The sequence below is a fragment of the Vitis vinifera genome, chromosome 5, assembly GCF_030704535.1.
Source record: "Vitis vinifera cultivar Pinot Noir 40024 chromosome 5, ASM3070453v1".
Taxonomy (NCBI): domain Eukaryota; kingdom Viridiplantae; phylum Streptophyta; class Magnoliopsida; order Vitales; family Vitaceae; genus Vitis; species Vitis vinifera.
This window is the reverse complement of record NC_081809.1, coordinates 22968432-22988674: the sequence shown is the minus strand read 5'-3', so window position 1 is coordinate 22988674 and position 20243 is coordinate 22968432. Positions and strand designations below refer to the sequence as shown.

At 31.9% G+C, this 20243-nt stretch overlaps 2 protein-coding genes across 2 annotated transcripts; both read left to right on the top strand.

Moving 5' to 3' along the window:
- The first annotated feature begins 10240 nt into the window (after nt 1-10240).
- On the top strand, nt 10241-17905 carry LOC104879433 (ankyrin repeat-containing protein At5g02620). The gene is made up of 4 exons (XM_059737106.1): nt 10241-10955; nt 11649-12187; nt 12862-13413; nt 17510-17905. The coding sequence occupies exons 1-4, from the start codon at nt 10241-10243 to the stop codon at nt 17903-17905; spliced, it is 2202 nt and encodes a 733-aa protein (XP_059593089.1).
- A 909-nt stretch (nt 17906-18814) lies between these two features.
- On the top strand, nt 18815-19754 carry LOC132253720 (uncharacterized). The gene is made up of 2 exons (XM_059736643.1): nt 18815-19602; nt 19710-19754. Exons 1-2 carry the CDS (start codon nt 18912-18914, stop codon nt 19742-19744), a joined length of 726 nt encoding a protein of 241 aa, XP_059592626.1. The 5' UTR covers nt 18815-18911; the 3' UTR covers nt 19745-19754.
- Nucleotides 19755-20243: the final 489 nt, after the last annotated feature.

Genomic DNA, 20243 nt, shown 5'->3' with positions numbered 1-20243 from the left:
AATATCGGTTTTTACGGATATATCGGTACTTCGATTTTACGGATATATCAGAAATATCAGAGAAATATCGGTGGATATTTTTTCACAAATATCGATAGAGTCAAAATTATTTAAAATTAATAGAAATACTTGAAAAAACTTTAAAAAATGATAAAATAAGTAAAAATACACATTTTAAAGTTTTAAAAATATATTCATTTTAAATATTTATTTTTAAAAACTTTTATTAAAATATATTTTATTACATTTTAAATGAAAAATTAAATTAATTTATATAAAATATTTTATTTAAGATTTAATTTTAAAAATTTTATTAAAAATATGTAGTAACAATTTTTTTTATTAGTATTAATTTATTTAAATAATTAAAATTATTAATAATTTATCTTATTACATTAATTTTAATTCATAAAATATTGTGGATAAAAATCTAAATTTCAATATATGGTAGTGATTTAATTAAAATAAATATGGATAGTTAATAATTATTTATATATAGATAGAAAATTGTTCTCATGATTTGTTTTTTTTTATTTTTTTTTATTTTTACCAAATCTAAAAATTCAAAAGGGGCACCGTCTTCTCTCACTCGGGCCATGGGCATGAAGAAGCCCTTTTCTGAAGTTGCCCTCCAGACGAGAGAATCCCTAAAAAGGCCTATTTTCCTCTGCCACTCTCAATCCTCGCAGGTTGCTAGGTACTAATCTAATCATGTTTTTTTTTCAAACCCCGTTTGATTCCCAAGAAAATCCATCCCTCATTCGATTTTCGGGAAAATTCATCCTCGTTTGATTTCTGAGAAAATCCATGCAAAACCCCCAAGGAAAACCAAAAGAATTGCTTTTTTTTTGCTCCTTGTGCTTTCTGGATCTGTTCTAGGGTCTCTTTGCTGTTGTGGCATTGGATTTAAATTTCACGAACCCTAAATCCATGATTTTTGAGCCATGCTGAAAAACACAACCTTTGCCTGCAAATCATGATCAGATTACCAAATAGCAATGTTTTAAAAAAAATTGGACAGATTTTGTATCCTGTGCGGGGACTGGACTGGTAGGAAATATCGGGAAATTTCCCAAAAAATCGGTAAGAATACCGATAAATACCGAAATATCGGAGATATTTTTGAAAAATTATCGAAATATCCGTCGACCGATAATCGGTGACGAATATCGTGTCGGAGTCGACCGATAAGCGATATTTCTCCGAAATATCGCTGAAATTTTTCGACATTTCAATCCTTGGCGGCACTCATAGCAACCATAACCTTCGCGGCAGGTTTCACACTACCTGGTGGTTACATTCAGAACGAGAGCAATAACCAGGGCATGGCAGTCTTGTCGCTCCCTACCAATGGAACCAAGGGCAAGGACCGAGACATGGCAATTGCAGTAAGGGACAGTTTCAAAAGTTTTGTCTTACACGATAGCATTGCCATGGGACTTTCTATATGTGCTATTGGTATTTTTTTCCATTGCGTCATTCCCTATAAAAAATAAGAAGACCATTCTGGCATACTTACTTTTCGGCAATATTCTCACCATGACTGCGATGTGTGAAATGGTGTCGGCATTTGTTGCTGGCCTGTAAGCTGTGCTACATCGTTCTTCATTGCTTGAAGTTAGCATCGGTTTCATCCTTTCGGTCTTTTGGCTTTTGTTTTTTGTTCTAGTTGTTCATGCATGGGCGCCCCCCCCCCCCCCCCCCCCCCCCATGGTTGATTCTGTATATATGGAAAAAGAATTATACTTATACAACAATGTAAGTCATTTTAGTCATGTTTCAAGTCTTTCATACTGCTTATGCTTTTACCATAAACTTTCCTATTACATTTGGAAATGAGGGAAACATATGCCTTTTTTTTTTTTTTTAACAACGAATAAATGCATTCTCCACTTTGCATCTATACTAGCCATGTACTTTATTTCAAAAATATTGAATTGATCAAAAAGCATTATTCTCACTTATTATACCAATGCTTCTATCTTAGGGTGTATTTTTACTTAAAAAGTGTTTCTAAAAAAACATTAGGTGTTTTAATAAAATTTCTAAAAAAACAAATAGAAACACTCTCAAACACATTTTAAATGCACATTTTCATATTTTGACATCTTTTTACATATTATATTTGTGAAAAAAAATCATGGTATAATGAAAATAAGACTAGTGTGTTTGGAAGTGATAGTATAAAAGGTTTCTAGTATTTCTAATACTTAAATGATAACAAATTTAAAGTATTAAAAATATTAAAAACACTTCCTAGAATTACTATCAAATGGACTCTAAAAGTACTTTGATAGTGTTTTTATTTGAAGTGTTTTATTTGAAAATGTTTTTTAAAAAATGAATTATTAAAAATTGTTTTTTCATAAAACATTAAGTTATTTTTGAAAATTTTAAAAATGTTTCCTAAATTTTATCAAATGCTTATGCTTTTAGAAAAACACTTTTTAGGCTAAAACCATTTCTCCAAAACAGTATCAAACAAGCTCTAAGTCATTATCAAACCATGAATTAAATTTAGCACTTAAATTTACTTTAATAATAAACACTTTTTACTTAATTATACTAATTTAACACTTACATTTCAGCACTTATAATTGACTTCAATTTTTCCTCAAATGTAATTTTCATATCTATATTTGAAGTCGGGTTTTTATTAAAAGATTGGATTTTCTTGGTTAAACAAAAAATTTCATTGTCTTCAAATCAAATGATAAAAAATAAAAAAATTTAGTTGAAAGAAATTGTGGATTACAAATTTCGGGGTTCATAACAGCGGGAATTGTAGATGTACAATAATTGGGTGGGCCCAAAAATAAGACCAAACCAGCCCATACCAATTCAATTACCCAAGTTTCACTCCTCGTAAAAGTAAATGTCCAAGAAAAAAATTCCCTAATTCTTGTTTGTTCATTGATTTTTTTTTTCTTTTATTTTCTAGCTATCATTGAAAGCAACTTAAAAAATTTAGCACCAATATGAAGAATGTGAAGTCGGTTACCATTACCAACAATCACTTCGTCAATTCCTTGGTATGGTTGGATACCTGAGAGAGTGTGGATACCTTGGGATAGATGATGTGTTGCAACGTATCAAAGAACCAAGATTCATCATTTATAGTAGGAGATGCAAGCATAGCTTGCATTTGAGTGGTGTTGTTGGATTTGTTAACTGGAGTACGTGGTATTGTTGGTGGTGTTATAACCTTGAAAATTGACATCAAAATGGTGGTAGCAGTTGATGACCGTGTAGCCAAACTTCCCACAGAGCTAGCACTGTGGGCAATTGTTGTTATTGTTGCTATGATGTCCTTGACCTGGCTACCAGATGGACTTCTTCCTGTATTATATCCAAAGCCATTTCTGTTGTGGATGTGATTATTGATGGGATAAACACAAACAAAGCATAACCAGATTTTATCCCCTCTTGTGAGAACCTAGTAGGAATCAATTTAATAGAGCAACAACAATTCATCCAATGCAACAAGAATATGAACACCAACAATTTTAGCATGGAAAATCTTCCCAAATGTGAGAAGTAAAAACCACGGGACCCTTAGCCAACTTAAACCCTCCACTAATATAATCAATGGGTTACACGATTCTCTCTAGATGAAACTAGAGGCTTACATCAACCATATCTCAAGACAATTAGTCTTGGCAAATACAAAACAACTTGCATAAAACAATGGAGAGATCTCACCAAAACAGAGTCACTATTCTCGGACACAAAACACCATTGTTCCGAACTCCAAATCTAATCTCCACCGTTCAAAATGAAGATCAATGAGTTAAGAACGTGCTACCAAAAATCATCTCGATTAGACCATGGATTAATCTCGATCAAAGCTGAAGATCAGAACTACTAGGCTGAAAAGAAATTCAACAACAAAGAGGCACTATTCATGGACTGAAACGACAACCTTTTGGAGCTCTAAATCCGATCTCCACCGTTCAGATTAGAGATCAATGAACCAAAAATCTCTCCTTCAAATTTCAGGTCAATCGGACCACAAACGAAGTGAGATCGGCTGTTTGATGAAATCTGGACAGTGAAGAAAAAAAAAATCAACTTTTTTCTTCTCTCTAACTTCCTCTTCCTTTTTCTTCCTTCTCTCCTCCTAGGGCTGCAAAGATGAAGAAGAATAAGAAGAAGAAAAAATGTTTCTTCTTCCCTTTTATACATTAAGGCCTAAGAAGCCTTAAATGTTTGGGCTTTGAGCTTTCCTCCACAAGAAGGAAATAACCCAACCCAACAATTATTTCGGTTATGGTTCTTCTTGTTATAACTTCGGTTTTGTGAAGTAGCAACATTGGCAAAGATAACATCTTCTTCTACCAAAAAAATTTGAAAGCATAAACATTGTTCATGGGTGTGGAGTAGATCCAACTCAGGATCATGCGATCAAATGTTCATCACAAGATAAAATCAGGGTTTGAATCGCTGGAATTTGTTACATTTGGAGAGCAAATCTTCAACCCTTCAATATGTTCTTCAAAGCCGTTGGCAAACATCACATTCTCCATCGCTGTGCGCCAAAGAATGTAGTTGTTTCTGTCTCAGTCTGATTAGAAGAGCATGGTTCAATGCTTGCATTGGCAGAATGACACCAGCTGACGGAGAGGATGTAGGAGTTGCACCAGCTTGTACATCAGAGGACTAAGTTGAAGTTGTCGTTAGAGAACTGAGAGATAGAAGGAAGCTATGATACCATGAAAGACTTTGGAATGAAACTAGAGAAATAAACTTTTTTGTTGAGGTTCTCAAAGCTCTCTTTGATTCAACCAAAAATAGTTTCATTTGTAGGCTTTTTCTTTTCTTTTCTTTTCTTTTCTTTTTTTGGCTTCATTTATGAAATATAAAGAAAACAAATACGTCATGCATTTTCAATAGCTTTAGGAACAAAATATCTGTTTAGTTTTTAAATTTGTTTATATATTTATTCCTCCACACCTTAGGAACTATTATTTTATTTATATAGGTTTTGGTGTGCTCAATTCCATTTAAAAAAGAGTTTTGAGAGTTTGAGAATTGAAAGATCAAACTTTGGATGGATAATTATGGTACCACATTTATTTTAAATAAAATATCTTTAAACCTTTTTTAGAATTATGGAGAGTTTCCTCATTTTAAAACAACCAAAAATCATTTTAGAATCAAATACCTCCACAATTTTGGTATTTACTTAAAAAAAAGGAAAAACATTCTCAAAATTCTCCTTAAAATCAAACACTAATTTAGAGATAAATATAATTTTAACACTTATCCAAAATAATAGGAATGTATCCGATTAATATGAAAAGACTAAAATTATCAACTAAATATATATATATATATATATATAAAAGATGCAATGATAATAAAAATAATGGGAAAAGCATGAATACAGATGATATAAGTTCCTAGCACCATCAACTGCAATTCTGCTGTCATCTTTAAAGAAAGTATCATCATTACATAAGCCTTCGGTTAGCACAAGTTATTCACTCACCATATATATACCAGAGTAAAAAATTTTCCAATTTCAGTAAAATCCAGCTGGGTATTGGTAACTAGTTTCTCTCGATCATGTCTATCTTTTATTAACATTGCGATCTCCTACAAGATCTTAATTAAACATTTAACACCAACTTCACAGCAAAATGGAAATTAAGGATATGACATCCTGTTTTGGCAATTTTAGAAACCGTGAGGAAAAGGAATATGTAATTACAATCACGTCTTGCCTTGCTCTCTTTAGCCATCACTAAAATTTTGGCTGTTCACTATCATCATATGGGACGAGGACCATCACTAGTTTTATTATTATCATTATTATTATTTTTATTTGTTTTATTCTTTTATTTTTAAATATGCTTTCACACAACAGTAGAATTTCTGAATGAATGTCAATGATTGAACACAGATTCAGATTATTTCTGTCCTGCACAACGACATTATAATAAGTTTTCATAGGATATAAAGTATTTTTTTTTTTTTGCATTGTCAATGGTCTCTTGTCTGAATTTCAGTGAAGGGAAGAACATGGCCCCATTAGACTTCCGGAAGAACAAAATATCAAATTGTAATCAAAGAAATAATTTAAAATTTTTAATCATAAAACTTAACTTTTTGATAATTAGCTTTCATGGGGAAGTAAGATCCCGGAAGATGTTCCAAGGTGGCCAATTCACAAATAGTCAACTCTACCCACTACCCACCGTTTGAAAGGAAAAAGAAAAATGACAATCTTTGGGGCACCCCAAACTAGGGATAAAACCATAATTTTAAAATAATTAATTCATTAATTTAACCTAATAATGGTAAAAAGGTCTTTTTGCATTTAAAAGTTTCTGGATATAAATTAGATTTTGATTGACTTCTCGAAAACCTTATTACACAAAAATCAAATAGATAATTGAAGATTGAAAGTTTAGGATTTGAATATCAATATTCCAAGTAAGATTTTAATCCCTAAATTAATATTTTAGAATTGTTAATTAGCTTTAAACATATTAGATATTCTTTAAAAAATCTCAATCTAGATTATGATTTGTGTATTTAACTTTTGGAGTTTATACATTCATTCATATAGCGATTAAATAAATGAAGATATACATGAAGGGAAAATAGACCCATTCCAAAGTTCTATGTTATTTTAATTAGACTTATGATGTTAGTTCATTAAAATTGATTTGATAGAGATATCATTTTATAAAGATAGCTAAATAAATTTAAATATATTTGAAGGTCAATGGTTTCCCACTCTCAAGATTAATTTTTTTATGATCATTGACCCGTGTGGCCCGTTTAATAATGTTTAAATTGTAATCACAATTAATTACAATTAAACAAAGACCAATATTTCACATGATTAGCCTTTTACATCATTATTCCTACATAAGCGTACATGCATCAACAATTGTTACTTATATATCCAACTAACAAGTAAATAAAAATGGAAAAAAGAAAAAGAAAAAAAGAAAACCATATACAGCAATTATGTTTATATTTTCAATTTTTTAATTTTTAATTTTTAATTTTTAAATGTGCTAGTATCATCTATAATATTATGTGATAAAATGTCAATGATTGATCTATAGTAACCAACATTTTTGTCTTCAACCACTGAGAATATTAAAAGTTTTGATTCTAAGATTGCATTCAAAGAAATAATTTAAATATTTTAATCATAGATCTAATTTTAAGTAATGAATTTTTAAGATTGTCAAAGTTTGAGTAGGGAACAAGTAGGAACCAAAATATCTTCCAAGGCCAATTCACACGCTCACTCTATTAAATATTGTATGTATCATAATGGGATGAACCTAGAAAGGGATGTATTATATTTGGAGTCTATAACTTTGATTCCAATGAATTCCTTGAGGTTCAAAATTATAATATTCTCAAAATGATCCAATGATTTTCATGATGGCTACTCTTCAAGCCTTAAAAAGGATGTATAATTATATTTGGAGTGACCTCCCACATAGTCTATTTTTCTAGGAAACTAACAAATAAATAAAAAAGATAAAGTAGTTGATCACCGCATATAAAAAAAAAAATGTAAGAAAATAAACTTTTAAGTTGGAGATTGCCCCTAAAATTGGTGTGATTAATAAGATTTATTTCTTAATGAAGATGGGTTATGATATTCTTTTGTATTTTCTTTTTTCTAGAAAATAAAAAATAAGATTGAAAATATGTTTGGATATTTATATTTTTTTTATAATTTGAGAAGTTATTCTAAAGATATGACAATTTTTTAAAATGAAATAGAAAAATATAGTAGAAACTTTTTTATTTACATGCCTTCACAAAATTATTTATTGGAGTTCTTTTTTATTTTATTTATAAAAAAAATATAAAAAAATAAAAAATAAATAAATAAGAGAGAAAAATCATATGTGAACACATTTTTTCCTTGTTCATTTTCTAGGAAGTTAAACTCAAAAAATAGAAACAGTGAAACAATTCCCTATTTTTAATTTTATTAATTTTAGTTAATTAATTATAAATATATTACAATATTTTATTTCACCATTTAAAATTAAAAAAAAAAAAATGAATGAGGTGCTATCTATATATAATCTTTTATAACAAGATTTCTACGAACAGATGTTCCATTTCTTTGCACTAGAAAGATAATTTAAAAAATAGATAATATATTTTTGATAAAAGAATTTTAACATAATTAAAATAATATAAGAAGGCTAAAATTGAAATAATAAACTAGAGCACTTTCCTAGGCCTCTCCTAGTTCTGTTAAGAGTTTTTTCACAATACAACATACGTAACTAATTCTTGGCCATGAATTTGACAATCTTTTTCCTTTCCTATTGAAAAAAATGATAATTTCCATAAGCAACATACCCTATTTTGTGCACAAAGTTCTATATTATTTTAATTTATATGGTGTTATTACATTAAAATTGATTTAAAATATTAAATTAAATAAATTAAACAAAAAAAATTAAGCACAAGAAAATTTTCAAAAATGAGAAAATATAATCATATTTATAGCATAATGTCACAAGATGTTTCAAATGACCCTTCCCATAAGGGTTATATAGAGGGCATGAAACTTTTGGAAACTCCTAAAACCATCTAGACTAAGTCATTAGTGCGAAGAGTGTGGAAGGTTTTAGAGAGGCCTAGAGATGTTTACACATTTCTATACTCTGGTGAAAGACATGAGAGGAGTCCAAGGCTTTGTAGAGAATTTTAAAGATTTCTTATATATTTTGTACATAAGCTTGTACATAGAATTATGTAGGGTGTTTTAGAATCTTCTTGATTTATAAGGAACTCTCCAAGATTTTAGAGAGTTCTATTGGTACCTATAAATAAGTGAGTCTCATTTGGTCAAGGCACTACCTAAATCACTTCCTAACCAAGCAAGTGAGTTCTTAAAGCATTTGTAAAGATTTCATTGAGCAATAAAAGCTTTAATTCTTTAAGAGTTTCCTACTACGCCTTCTAAAGCAATGAAGTCGTGAGTATCTTAACCTAACAAATTAAACATTGGAAGTAAGACTGACTTAGCAATATTAAGTGTTTTGACTTGTCTAAATATCGCACAAGGTTAGGAAAAGACTAAATCTATAACACTAGGTTATTCATGGAAATAGCATGGTTTTATATTTTCAAAAAAATTTAGTATTTTATTTTTATTTTTAAACGTGCTAATATCATAGTCATGTACAATATTACGTGATAGGATGGCAATAATTGATCCATACAAATTAATATTTTTGTCTCCAACAAATAACAATATAATAAGTTTTATTCGACATAAAATTTCTGTCTTTAGCGTCCCTCTCACTTGAAATCGTGTAAGATGGTGGTATTAAAAGTTTAAGATATCAAGATCACATTGCATTTAAAGAAATAATTAAAATATATTAATCATAAGACTTAATTTTAGATAATAAGTTTTTATGATTGTCAAAGTTTTGAATATGGAACAAGTAGGATTCCAAGACATCTTCCAAAGCCAATTCGCATGCTCAGTATATAAAACATGGTAGTGTCATAACGGGATGAACCTTGAAAGGAGTATATTATATTTGGAGTAACTTCTATATATTCTAATGAGTTCCTCGAAGGTTCAATATTATAACATTCTCAAAAATAGCAAATGATTTTTAAAATGACTCTTCGAGCCTTGAAAGGGATATGTATATTATAATTGGGGTGACTTCCCACACAATCAACGTATAAATAAATACGAAAAGTAAATAATTTTACAAGTAAACATAGGAATAATGTAAGAAAATAAACTTTTGAGTGCATTCCTTTCGAAGTATAAACATTCAACCAAATAATGATGTAAGAAAATAGTGATTCCAATAAATAATTTTGATAAACCCGGCAACATTCATCCAAAGCTTCTTTTCAAAGAAAACTAAAGTATAAACAATTTTTTGTCCCAATCATGGGTATAGATTTCATTAATTGACAACACTAAAAGTAAAATTTGAGAGCACAACCTGTCAAGTGTCAACCCTCCACTTGATCTTAAAACTTGCCAACTTTCCGCGCTAGTGGATGAAAAAAAAAAAAAAGAGACAGCTAAGTGTGAATATAGAAGGAACGCGTTCTCTACATAATAATTTATTCGTCACTATAGAAGCAAATTTTAAAATATCTAAATAATGCATATACATAGGCACAATATATATATGCAGAAACATAGTAATGATTTTCACAAGGATTTGAGTTCTATAGAGAAGGGTATTGCTGATTGAGCTAGGCACCGATGGATTCCAATTCAAGCCAGGTTGCACCTGTCGATGATAGCCGAACCCAGATCTCCAACCGGGCTGCAACTCAATGTGACAGGCTAACGAAGACGAGACACATGGATCCTCAGCTCTACAAGGCGGCTGCAGGAGGCAAAACCAAGTATGACCTCCGTGAAATCCTAAAAAATTTCCGTGATCTTGGAGACGAACTAACCCCAATGGAGAACACAGTCCTCCACATTGCAGCCCAGTTTGGTAAACAGAAATGCGTGGACTTGATCCTTAAGGAACATTCAGACTCATCTCTACTACGACGTGTCAATAAACATGGCGACACTCCACTTCACCTTGCAGCCAGAGAGGGGTATCAGAAGGTGGTGGAAGCTCTAATTCACGCTGCAAAACCACAACCCCCGCAACCCTCCGATATCGAAAATGGGGTTGAATTTCATGAGGGGATGCTGAGGACGATGAACCAGGAGGGAGACACAGCTTTACATGAAGCAGTGAGATATCGTCACCCTAAGGTGGTGAAGTTATTGATTAAGGAAGACGCCAAGTTTACCTATGGTCCTAATCACAAAGGCAACACTCCCCTTTACATGGCTGCGGAGAGAGGATTTGACGACTTGGTGGACATAATCCTAGAAAATTCTGTCACTTCATCAGATCACAGGGGCCTCAAGGGTAGAACCGCTTTGCATGCTGCCGTAATTTCCAAACACCCAGGTAACTATCTCATCTCTATATGGTTAAATGTTTGTCAAAGATCAGCAACAACATTTCAAACAGCTATGATTTCAACATTTAATTGCCTTTTTTCTTTTGGGAATTATTTTAAATATTTTAATTAGATACATTGTGTTAGTAATCATTTTGTAGAAATCATTATGAATATTGAAAAAAAAAATGGGACTTACTAAAATATATATGGAATATTTTGAAATTAAATATGGATAAAGTATGAAGGATAAAAGTATATAAAATTACAAAAATATATTTAAACAACAAAATTATAATTAAGTCAGATTACAAGGAGTATTATGATTAGAGGTGCAATTTAGGTAATTAGGGTTTCTAATCATAATACTAATTACCTAAATGATCTAATATTTACACCTCTTTGAAAAATAAAAAGGTCTAGTACATTTACATCTCCCTTCCTCCCTCCTTTAAAATAATTCTGAATTTTCCTATAGCCATTATTTGATTTCTTTGTAATTTTTGGAATGCATTTTAAATGTTATCCTGCAACTAGTTGAGCATATTTTTTCAATGCCAATGACTAGAAGTGAAAAATACTAGCTTATGATTTGAGTATGAATATCCAACTTGGATCAAGAGGACAGGGCTTACTGAATAGGAACTTGTTTCTTAAATCTTGCTCACTTTCTTTTCTCCATTATCTTATGTGTTTATCAGAAATGGTTTATAAAATTCTGGAATGGAAAAAAGAGCTAATTAAAGAGGTCGATGACAACGGGTGGTCTCCACTTCATTGCGCTGCATACTTGGGCTACACTTCAATTGCAAGGCAGTTACTAGACAAATCAGAACATGAGAGTCCAGTAATCTACCTTGGGATCAAAGAATTTGATAACATGACAGCACTTCACATTGCTGCGAGCCGTGGTCATAAGGGAGTAGCAAAGCTTCTGGCATCGTCCTATCCAGATTGTTGCGAACAAGTAGATGATAAAGGCAATAATGCTATCCACTTGTTCATGTCGCAAAGGCGTCATTTTCTAAAATTGTTCTGCGTTCGTTGGTTCCGTGCGAGAGGACTACTCAATGGGAAGAATGAAAGGGGACAAACGCCTCTCCATTTACTTGCTGATTTCCAAATGGATCATGGTACAGATTTCATAATGAGTCAAAAGGTAGATAAGATGGCACTTAATGAAGATAATTTAACCGCCACAGACATAATATCATCAGCCAAGGACTCTCTCGGAAGACAGGTAAGCATCTCTAACTCAATTCATTTTCCTACTATCTAGAACCTGGTGTATATATTGGTTGATTGAAGTAATGGTAGATACAATTATATTCTATATGATGAATGTGATATTATTACATCAATATTTATGTTACTAATATACAAAATAAATAATTTAAATACTAATACTTATATATTTATTATTAGTTTGAATTAAAATAGAATATAAAGATTAAATTAGAATAAAAGTCTATTATTAGTTTGAATTAAAGTACGAGATAAAGTTGAAAATATAGTAAACATTGAGTATGTTTATATATAAATATTCATTATCATCAGTGTCATAATTTTCAAAATTCTCTTTACTTCATTACATAGATGGTTCATGATTGTGTGTTTGATACCAACAAAATTTATTATTTTTATTATATTATTAAGAAATCTAATTTCAAAATAATTGCTAAGACTTAATTAGCTATGAAATTCCATCTTCAAGGTAATTCATCAGCTAAAAAATCCTTATCAATTAATTAAGAACATTGCTTTCCCTCCTGCCTGAGGTGGTAGCTAGCTAAATAGTGTCACATTGTATGGGGCTTTTTAAAGCGATGCTACTCCCCACTGCTAAGAGTGAAATTAAGCTACAGACATTCATTAATCTTTGTTGTCTCTGAAAGGATTTTGATTGAATTTCAGGACTCAATCCTAAGAAAATTGAAGAGTGTCAAAGCTAGGGCTGGACCTTTGGGTTGGCAGTGGATCCTCAAGGCCATCAACGAAAACAAAGGTGAGAAAAGAAGAGAAGACAGAGGTGTGAGGGAAAGCGAAGACCAAGGAGGTGTGAATAGAAGCAAAGACAAAGGTGAAGGCAGTGGAGGCCGAGGCTTCACCGAGGCCATGAAGAAAAAAGGTGAAACCCATTTGCTAGTAGCCACACTGATAGCAACTATCACCTTCGCCGCAGGTTTGAGCTTGCCTGGTGGGCATGAGGACGATGCTAGCATGGCCATTTTAAGCAAGAAAACAGCTTTCAAAATATTTGTTGTGGCGGATACCACAGCCTTGGTGCTTTCCATGGCTGCTGTTTGCGTCTATTTCTTCATGACGTTAAATAATCGGAAGGAGGTCCTCCATGACTTCTTCAACTGGGGATTTAATCTAACCATGTATGCCATGGCAGTGATGATGATTGCATTCATGATGGGCCTCTACACCGTGTTGCCAGATTCTGCATGGCTTGTAGTTTTCGTTTGTGCCATTTGTGGCTGTTTTTTCATCTTCCTTTCTTATATACTTCGGAAGTTCTATTCATCATGGAAGGTGATGATAAAATCAAGTTTCTGGCTTAGAAAGTTCAAATTATTTGTTATAAAGGGGCAACAACTTCCACTGATGCGGCGGGGAAACCATTTGTTTTAGGCACCTCATTGGTTGGGCGGCCCGGGTGGATGGTGATGACATCTAATTAATGGAGAGGTTAAGAGGGTTTATCCATATCAACAAATAGACAGGAAGTTGAGGAAAATTTGGGAGAATAGGCAGCCCATTAAGCCATATGGTTTATGCACCTAATTGAATTTCAGATTAGTGTAAACCCAATAAGTATTTTGTATTGTTTCAGAGCTGAGTTTATTTCAATAATATACATTGGTGATAGTGTTTTTTCAAGTGTTTTTAGTGGAAGTATTTTCTCTAAAAATAAGAGTACGTTTGGTAGTGATTTTAGGAAGTGTTTTTAATTTTTCTAAGTATAAAATTTTTCAAGGTAGAAACAATTCCTAGAATTATTGTCAAACACACTCTTAATTGTGAGGGAAACACCATAAGTAATTCTTTACTTTATAAAAATGCTTTCTAAATTTTATCAGGTTGATTTTTTTCAAAAGTACTTTTTAAGTTGGAAGCACCTTTTAAATATATCATCAAATGGAGTAAAAGCCTAGACCTTGATTAATAACTATTTTCAAAACAATTCTAGAAAAACAATTTTTTAGAACAATTTTTAAAAACTGTTCTTTGATATTTTGTAAAACAAATGTCAATATAAGGGCTTAAAATATTTTTAACCTATTTTCTATGTTTCTAAAAATGTTTTAAAAATAAGTTTTATATGTAACATTTTATTTTTAATCATTATTCAAATTTGTATAATTATTTTTTAAAACACCCTTTAGAAAATACTTAAAAGCAATGTAAAATAACTAAAAAATATTGTATAAAAAACATCATATTTTCTATATTTGAGAATAGATAACAATTTTCTATTTTTTGATTGTCAAATTTGTTTTTTTTGTTTTTTTAAGAACTAAAAACTGTTCTTTGAAAACATTTATCAAACAAACCTTGATTTTCTTACACTTATTCTACATACTTGAAATCTCTTATTGAAACCCATTTGGATAAATTTATAGGAGAGAGAGTAATTTTACATGGTTGTTGAATTACGGAATTTTCCCTTTTTGGGAAAGCTTCCATTTGTTGGCTGAGGTAGAGATTTTGGGGAAAGGATTTTGTTTAGATGAACTTCATATTGACTTCTTGTTAGTTGTTATTACAGAATCTAGGAAATCATTTTTATCAACTAGCATATTTCTCATTCTTTTATCCTATCTTCACCCTATTAACCACTAACCTCATTCCCCAAAGGTTCGACACCTAATATTTCTTGAGTTCTATAAATTTAACTTTTGGATTCCAGTTCGCTAAGGTTTCATCCCTATAAATATTATGTCTCAAAAATCTTTTTCTTTTGATGCCAATTTTTGGAAAAAGAGTTGTTAGCCTTTCTCTTATCTCAATACTTTCAAATAGTTTGTGAATCTTTCCCTTGTATTTATGAGAGAGATTTGCATCTCCTCAAGGCATTGAGGTATGCGTATGGTATTACATTGAGGATATGAAGACTAGTATAGATATTGGGGTGTAAGATTTAAGGATAACATTTGTTAAGTATATACTTTTATTTCGATAGTGGATTTTTGTATTATGGTTTCTAGATCTCATGATTTTGACATTCACAAAGTGGAAAACTTGTGAGTAATTTTTCACATAATATCTATGTGATATGGCTTAATTTCTCTACTTCATCTCTAATTCTTAAAGAAAAATTTTAAAAATAAAAATTTGGATTAAAAAAAAAAAAAAAAGAACCATATATTCACCCCTCTTTGGATAGGTTTACAACAAGATTTATAACTTTCAATATCGACACTAACTTGGTGCATCAAGGGGTAGATCATAGATGATGAACATGAAATAATGCATCTCAATTCTTTTCTTTACAAAACCTGTATATATTTGTGTTTGAGACTAACTAACATTAAACATAAACACTAAGCCTTGTGCACCTAATTTTGATGTTGAAATATATTTAATTTGTTGAGGAGTTTCGTTTACACTTGGTGCATTAGGTGCTATTATTAGATTGTGAAGTTTGAATCAGTTTTGTTGTGCTTCATTCGGGATGGCATGGGTCAAGCTATCTGGTTAGCTCGGAGGAGTTTAACTCCTATTATATATTTTAAACCTTTTGTTTTAGAGAGTGTGGTCACAATTAAGAGGTTTTTTTTTTAGAGTTTCATCATTATACTCATTTTCTTTTGATTAATAGATTGTTGAGTATTGGTATGTTGTCAATTGTGTCATCTATTGGATTGTTGTTGCCTTTTAAGCTTGTCATGTCCTTGGGAAGTTTTATTTATCAGAAGATGTTGGTGTGATTATGCCTTTGTTTTAGACACCTAGCTATGAATTTCTATTGTTTTGGAAATAGCTGGCAATATTTTTTATGTAACAAAGTATCTTTTGTCAGTGTTCATGCCAGCTAGTCATAAGCCTGGATTACTTAGCTCCATAATCTATTGGTGTGTTGACCCAATTGTTTAAACTTCTTCAAAACTATTTTTTAAATTTATAACCTTATGGGAAACTAATACACCTTTTTCCCTTTTGCTAGCTAGCTTCACTTCTTTGCAAAGATAGTAAGATATAAAATCAATGTTTTTTAACCTTTATTAGAAAGACCAAATTAGTTACTAATATATCTTCTTTCTCATTCATCTTTAAGTACAAATTTAGCGCAACTATTAATTATATTGAAAATATTTATTAATTCTACTATTCCGTGCCCTTGACACTACTTTAGGCACCATAAAAAACCTTTTTTTTTTTAAATTTAAAAACTATTCTTTATGCTCTTAATTACCGCGTAATCCTTATACTGCTTCAAGAAACACATTTAGAAAAGTAGATTTCAAATTCTATTGATAAATTTCCTACTTTTTTTGAACCACCAAAGAAGTTATTAATGTCCTTATGATTTCTATAAAGACAATGGGAGAAAATACCTTGCCATGACCTATGTCTTTTGTTATTTGTAAGTTTTCATCACTGGTCTTATTTTTATCTTTCTAATTCCTCAATATTTTTATTTACCTTTGGGAGCAGCAAATACCTTGCCATGATCCGTCTTTTGTTAATTGTAACTTCTCATCACTAATCTTATTTTTTATCTTTCTAATTCCTCATTAATATTTTTATTTGCCTTGTAAACCCATGTATTATGATTGTCTTTTGCCTTTTTGAAAAACATTTTGTGCCTATTTGATAGTGTTTTCAAAAACAATTCTCAACTTAAAAAACTGTTTTTGAGAATCGTTCTTAAAAATTGGTCTCAATTGTTATAAGAAAAACATTTTGTACCTATTTGATAGTGTTTTCAAAAACAATTCTCTGTAAGCTGAATACACGTTCACACGTTCTCACTTCATGATATGGTCCAACACTTTGACCACGTCCTCCACCATCTCACTTCCGCTGCGATTAAGGAGCACGTTCCACCAACTGCTCAACATGGTGGCAAGAGGCAACGTGGTTTGATGGAAGCCACTGTTATAAAGTTTTTCAAAAAATGGTCCCGAACTCACTCTGTTATTATCTTCAGAAAACACCATCTAAAAAAAGGAGAGACCAGAGTTTGGAAATCTGGGTTATTGAAACCAACTACAATGGCTGGAGGTAAGTAGACTATTCTTAGTCTTTTCGGTTTTGATTCATGTTGCAAGTACATTGGAATCGAATATAGCATGTAAATTTCTAACATTTGGTATCAGTGCCATAAATCTTGCCTCTGCTTTGTATTGTTTCTGAGTGAAAAATTCTTGTTTTATGATCTCTTGATAATTAATTAAACGATTGCTGCTGGAGATCCATATATAGTTGGCATCATTCATTTATAAAAGGCCATTACAGGCGTTCAAAAGATGCCATTTTCTGGCGCTCCAGCAGTGCTATTAAGGCGTCATTTTCAGGCGCACCAGTGACTCCGTTTCAGGTGTCATTTTAGATGTGCTTCAAGCCCCATACCTGGCGCTGTTCAGCTGCCATTTTTGGGGCTGCAACCAGCGCCATACCAGCGCCATTCAGGCGCGTTGAAGTGCCATTTTTTGGGGCTATAACCAGCGTCGTTCAAGCACTGTTACTAGGTGTCGTTCAGGCTCCATTTAAGGCACACCTTAGCCACCATCTCAGCGCCGTTCAGGCGCCATTAGAAACGCCATTATTTTTGGGCTGCAAGTCGTCGTTCGCACGCCGTGTTGAAGCACTGCAGACGGCTTCATGGCTTGGACTGCATCCAGCAAGGGTGCAATCCACGTGGGTGGCGGCGAGAACGTCGCTGCCGGTGTTGAAGCAGTCCACTGGGTGGCAGAAAAATAGGATCTTGGGTTTGGGTTGCAGGTGATATTAAAAAAAAAAAAAAAAAAAAAAAAGTGAGGAATCTAGAGAGAGATGGGGCTCCACTAAGGTTATGGGCCTTTATATAACTGGCTATTGGGCCCATTAGGTTCAAAGCATGGGCAGTGGCCCATTTTACAAAAATAAAAGGCATTAAATTGGGGCATGTATAAATTTAAAAAATAGTTTAAGCCCTTTTTAGCCTGATTTGAATTTTTATTTTAATTTTATTGGGCATGGAATTGATTGTGTTTTATTTGTATTTAGGCACTCATTCATACCTTTAAAATTATCATGTAAATTTTATACATGCAAAATAAATAAATATATACTGCTTTATATGTTTGCAACCTAAATTAAAGTTGTAGTTTTTAATACATGCAATTGTTGCCTAAAATTTAGTTAGATATATTAAAATTATATCATATAGTTTTAATGTCTAGTGAAACTATATGATTTTTTAAATAATTAAGGAATAGCCACAGCATCCTTAATTATATAAAAAATTATATATTAATAAGGATCGCATTATGGACATTAATTGTAATTAACTATATAAATATGATGTTTTACCCCACAGGGTTTTCATTATGTTTATATAATTAATTAGGATAAAATATTAAAATTAATTTTTTCTAATTTACCCACAGGAGTTAGGAAGAATTAATTTAATAAGTTTATCATAAAGATTATAGAAAGAAAATATCAAACTATATTTAGAATAAATTTCATGATTTAATAAAATAGTTTGATAAAGTCTATCATAAAGATAATGAATCTTATTGAATTAAAGATTTAGCCCACAGGCAATTTTTAATAAAATTAGATTCAATTTTAAGCATGTTCTACATTGGTAAAGCATGAATTTATATTAAAGCCTCAAATTATTAATAAGCTTGTAATCCTTTTGTGCAGTTTTACCTAGCATATCTGATATTCGTTGTGAGGTTCCCGAACTTAGAGGAGATAACTTTAAGATATGGAAGGAGAGAATTCTTCTTCAATTAGGGTGCATGGACATAGATTATGCTATAAGGAAAGATGAACCGCATAAGATCACTGATACCAGTACACCTGAACAAATTTTATTGTACGAACGCTGGGAGAAATCTAATCGCCTTAGCGTGATGTACATTAAGACAAAAATCAGTGCTGGTATATGTGGTTCAATCGAGCAACATGAGAATGTCCGTGAATTGCTAAAGGCTATTGACGAGCAATTCGTCACTTCAGATAAAGCCTTGGCAAGCACCCTAATTATGAAGTTCACATCCCTGAAGCTCACCGGTATAAGAGGTGTGCGTGAACATATCATGGAGATGAGGGACATTGTGGCTCAATTGAAGAAACTCGAGGTAGAAATGTCTGAATCTTTCTTGGTGCACTTTATCCTTAACACTCTTCCACCTCAGTATGGACCTTTCAAAATCTCTTACAACACACATAAGGATAAGTGGTCTATCAATGAATTGATGACCATGTGTGTTCAAGAGGAAGGAAGGTTATTGATGGAACAGGGAGAAAGTGCCATGCTGGTGACGCAAAGGAAAGGAAAGAAAGGAAAATCTCAAGCTAGTCAGAAAGGAAAGCAACAAATTCCTCCTAAATCTGACATTAAGAAAGACGAAAAGTGTTTTTTCTGTAAAAAGAAAGGACACGTGAAGAAGAAATGTCTGAAATTTCAGAATTGGCTTGAGAAGAAAGGTAACCCTACCTCATTTGTTTGCTTTGAATCTAATATGGTTAATGTAAACACCAACACATGGTGGATTGATTCTGGATCTACAATCCACATTTCAAATTCCTTGCAGGGTATGCAAAACCTAAGGAAGCCAGTGACAAGTGAGCAATTCATCTTATCCAGAAACAAGATGGGCTCACATGTGGAAGCAATAGGGACATGTTATTTAACTTTAAATAGCGGTTTTGTTTTAGAATTGCAAAAGACTTTTTATGTACCAAGTTTCTCACGAAACTTGATTTCAGTTTCTAGACTTGTACCGTTTGGATATTCCTTTCATTTTTCAGAAACATCTTTCAGTTTGATTTATAAATCTGAATGTGTTGGGAATGGTATCTTGTCTGATGGTCTTTATTGTATATTCTTACAAAATGATACTGCTCATAATTCATTGCATGTCCAAACTGGCATTAAGAGATGTGTTGTAAAAGAGGATTCCTCTACATTGTGGCACCGGAGATTAGGTCATATCTCCATAGATAGAATCAAAAGATTGGTGAATGATGGGGTACTTAGTACTCTAGATTTTACTGACTTTGAGACTTGTGTGGACTGCATTAAGGGTAAGCAGACCAATAAGTCAAAGAGAGGTGCTACTAGGAGT

Bases quoted from the DNA above. Each gene is read 5' to 3' on its own strand.
- LOC104879433 (XM_059737106.1), top strand. From the start codon at position 10,241: ATGGATTCCAATTCAAGCCAGGTTGCACCTGTCGATGATAGCCGAACC. The intron at 10,956-11,648 runs GTAACTATCTCA...TGTGTTTATCAG, and splicing joins CGTAATTTCCAAACACCCAG to AAATGGTTTATAAAATTCTG. The intron at 12,188-12,861 runs GTAAGCATCTCT...ATTGAATTTCAG, and splicing joins AGGACTCTCTCGGAAGACAG to GACTCAATCCTAAGAAAATT.
- LOC132253720 (XM_059736643.1), top strand. From the start codon at position 18,912: ATGGACATAGATTATGCTATAAGGAAAGATGAACCGCATAAGATCACT. The intron at 19,603-19,709 runs GTAACCCTACCT...AATTCCTTGCAG, and splicing joins GAATTGGCTTGAGAAGAAAG to GGTATGCAAAACCTAAGGAA.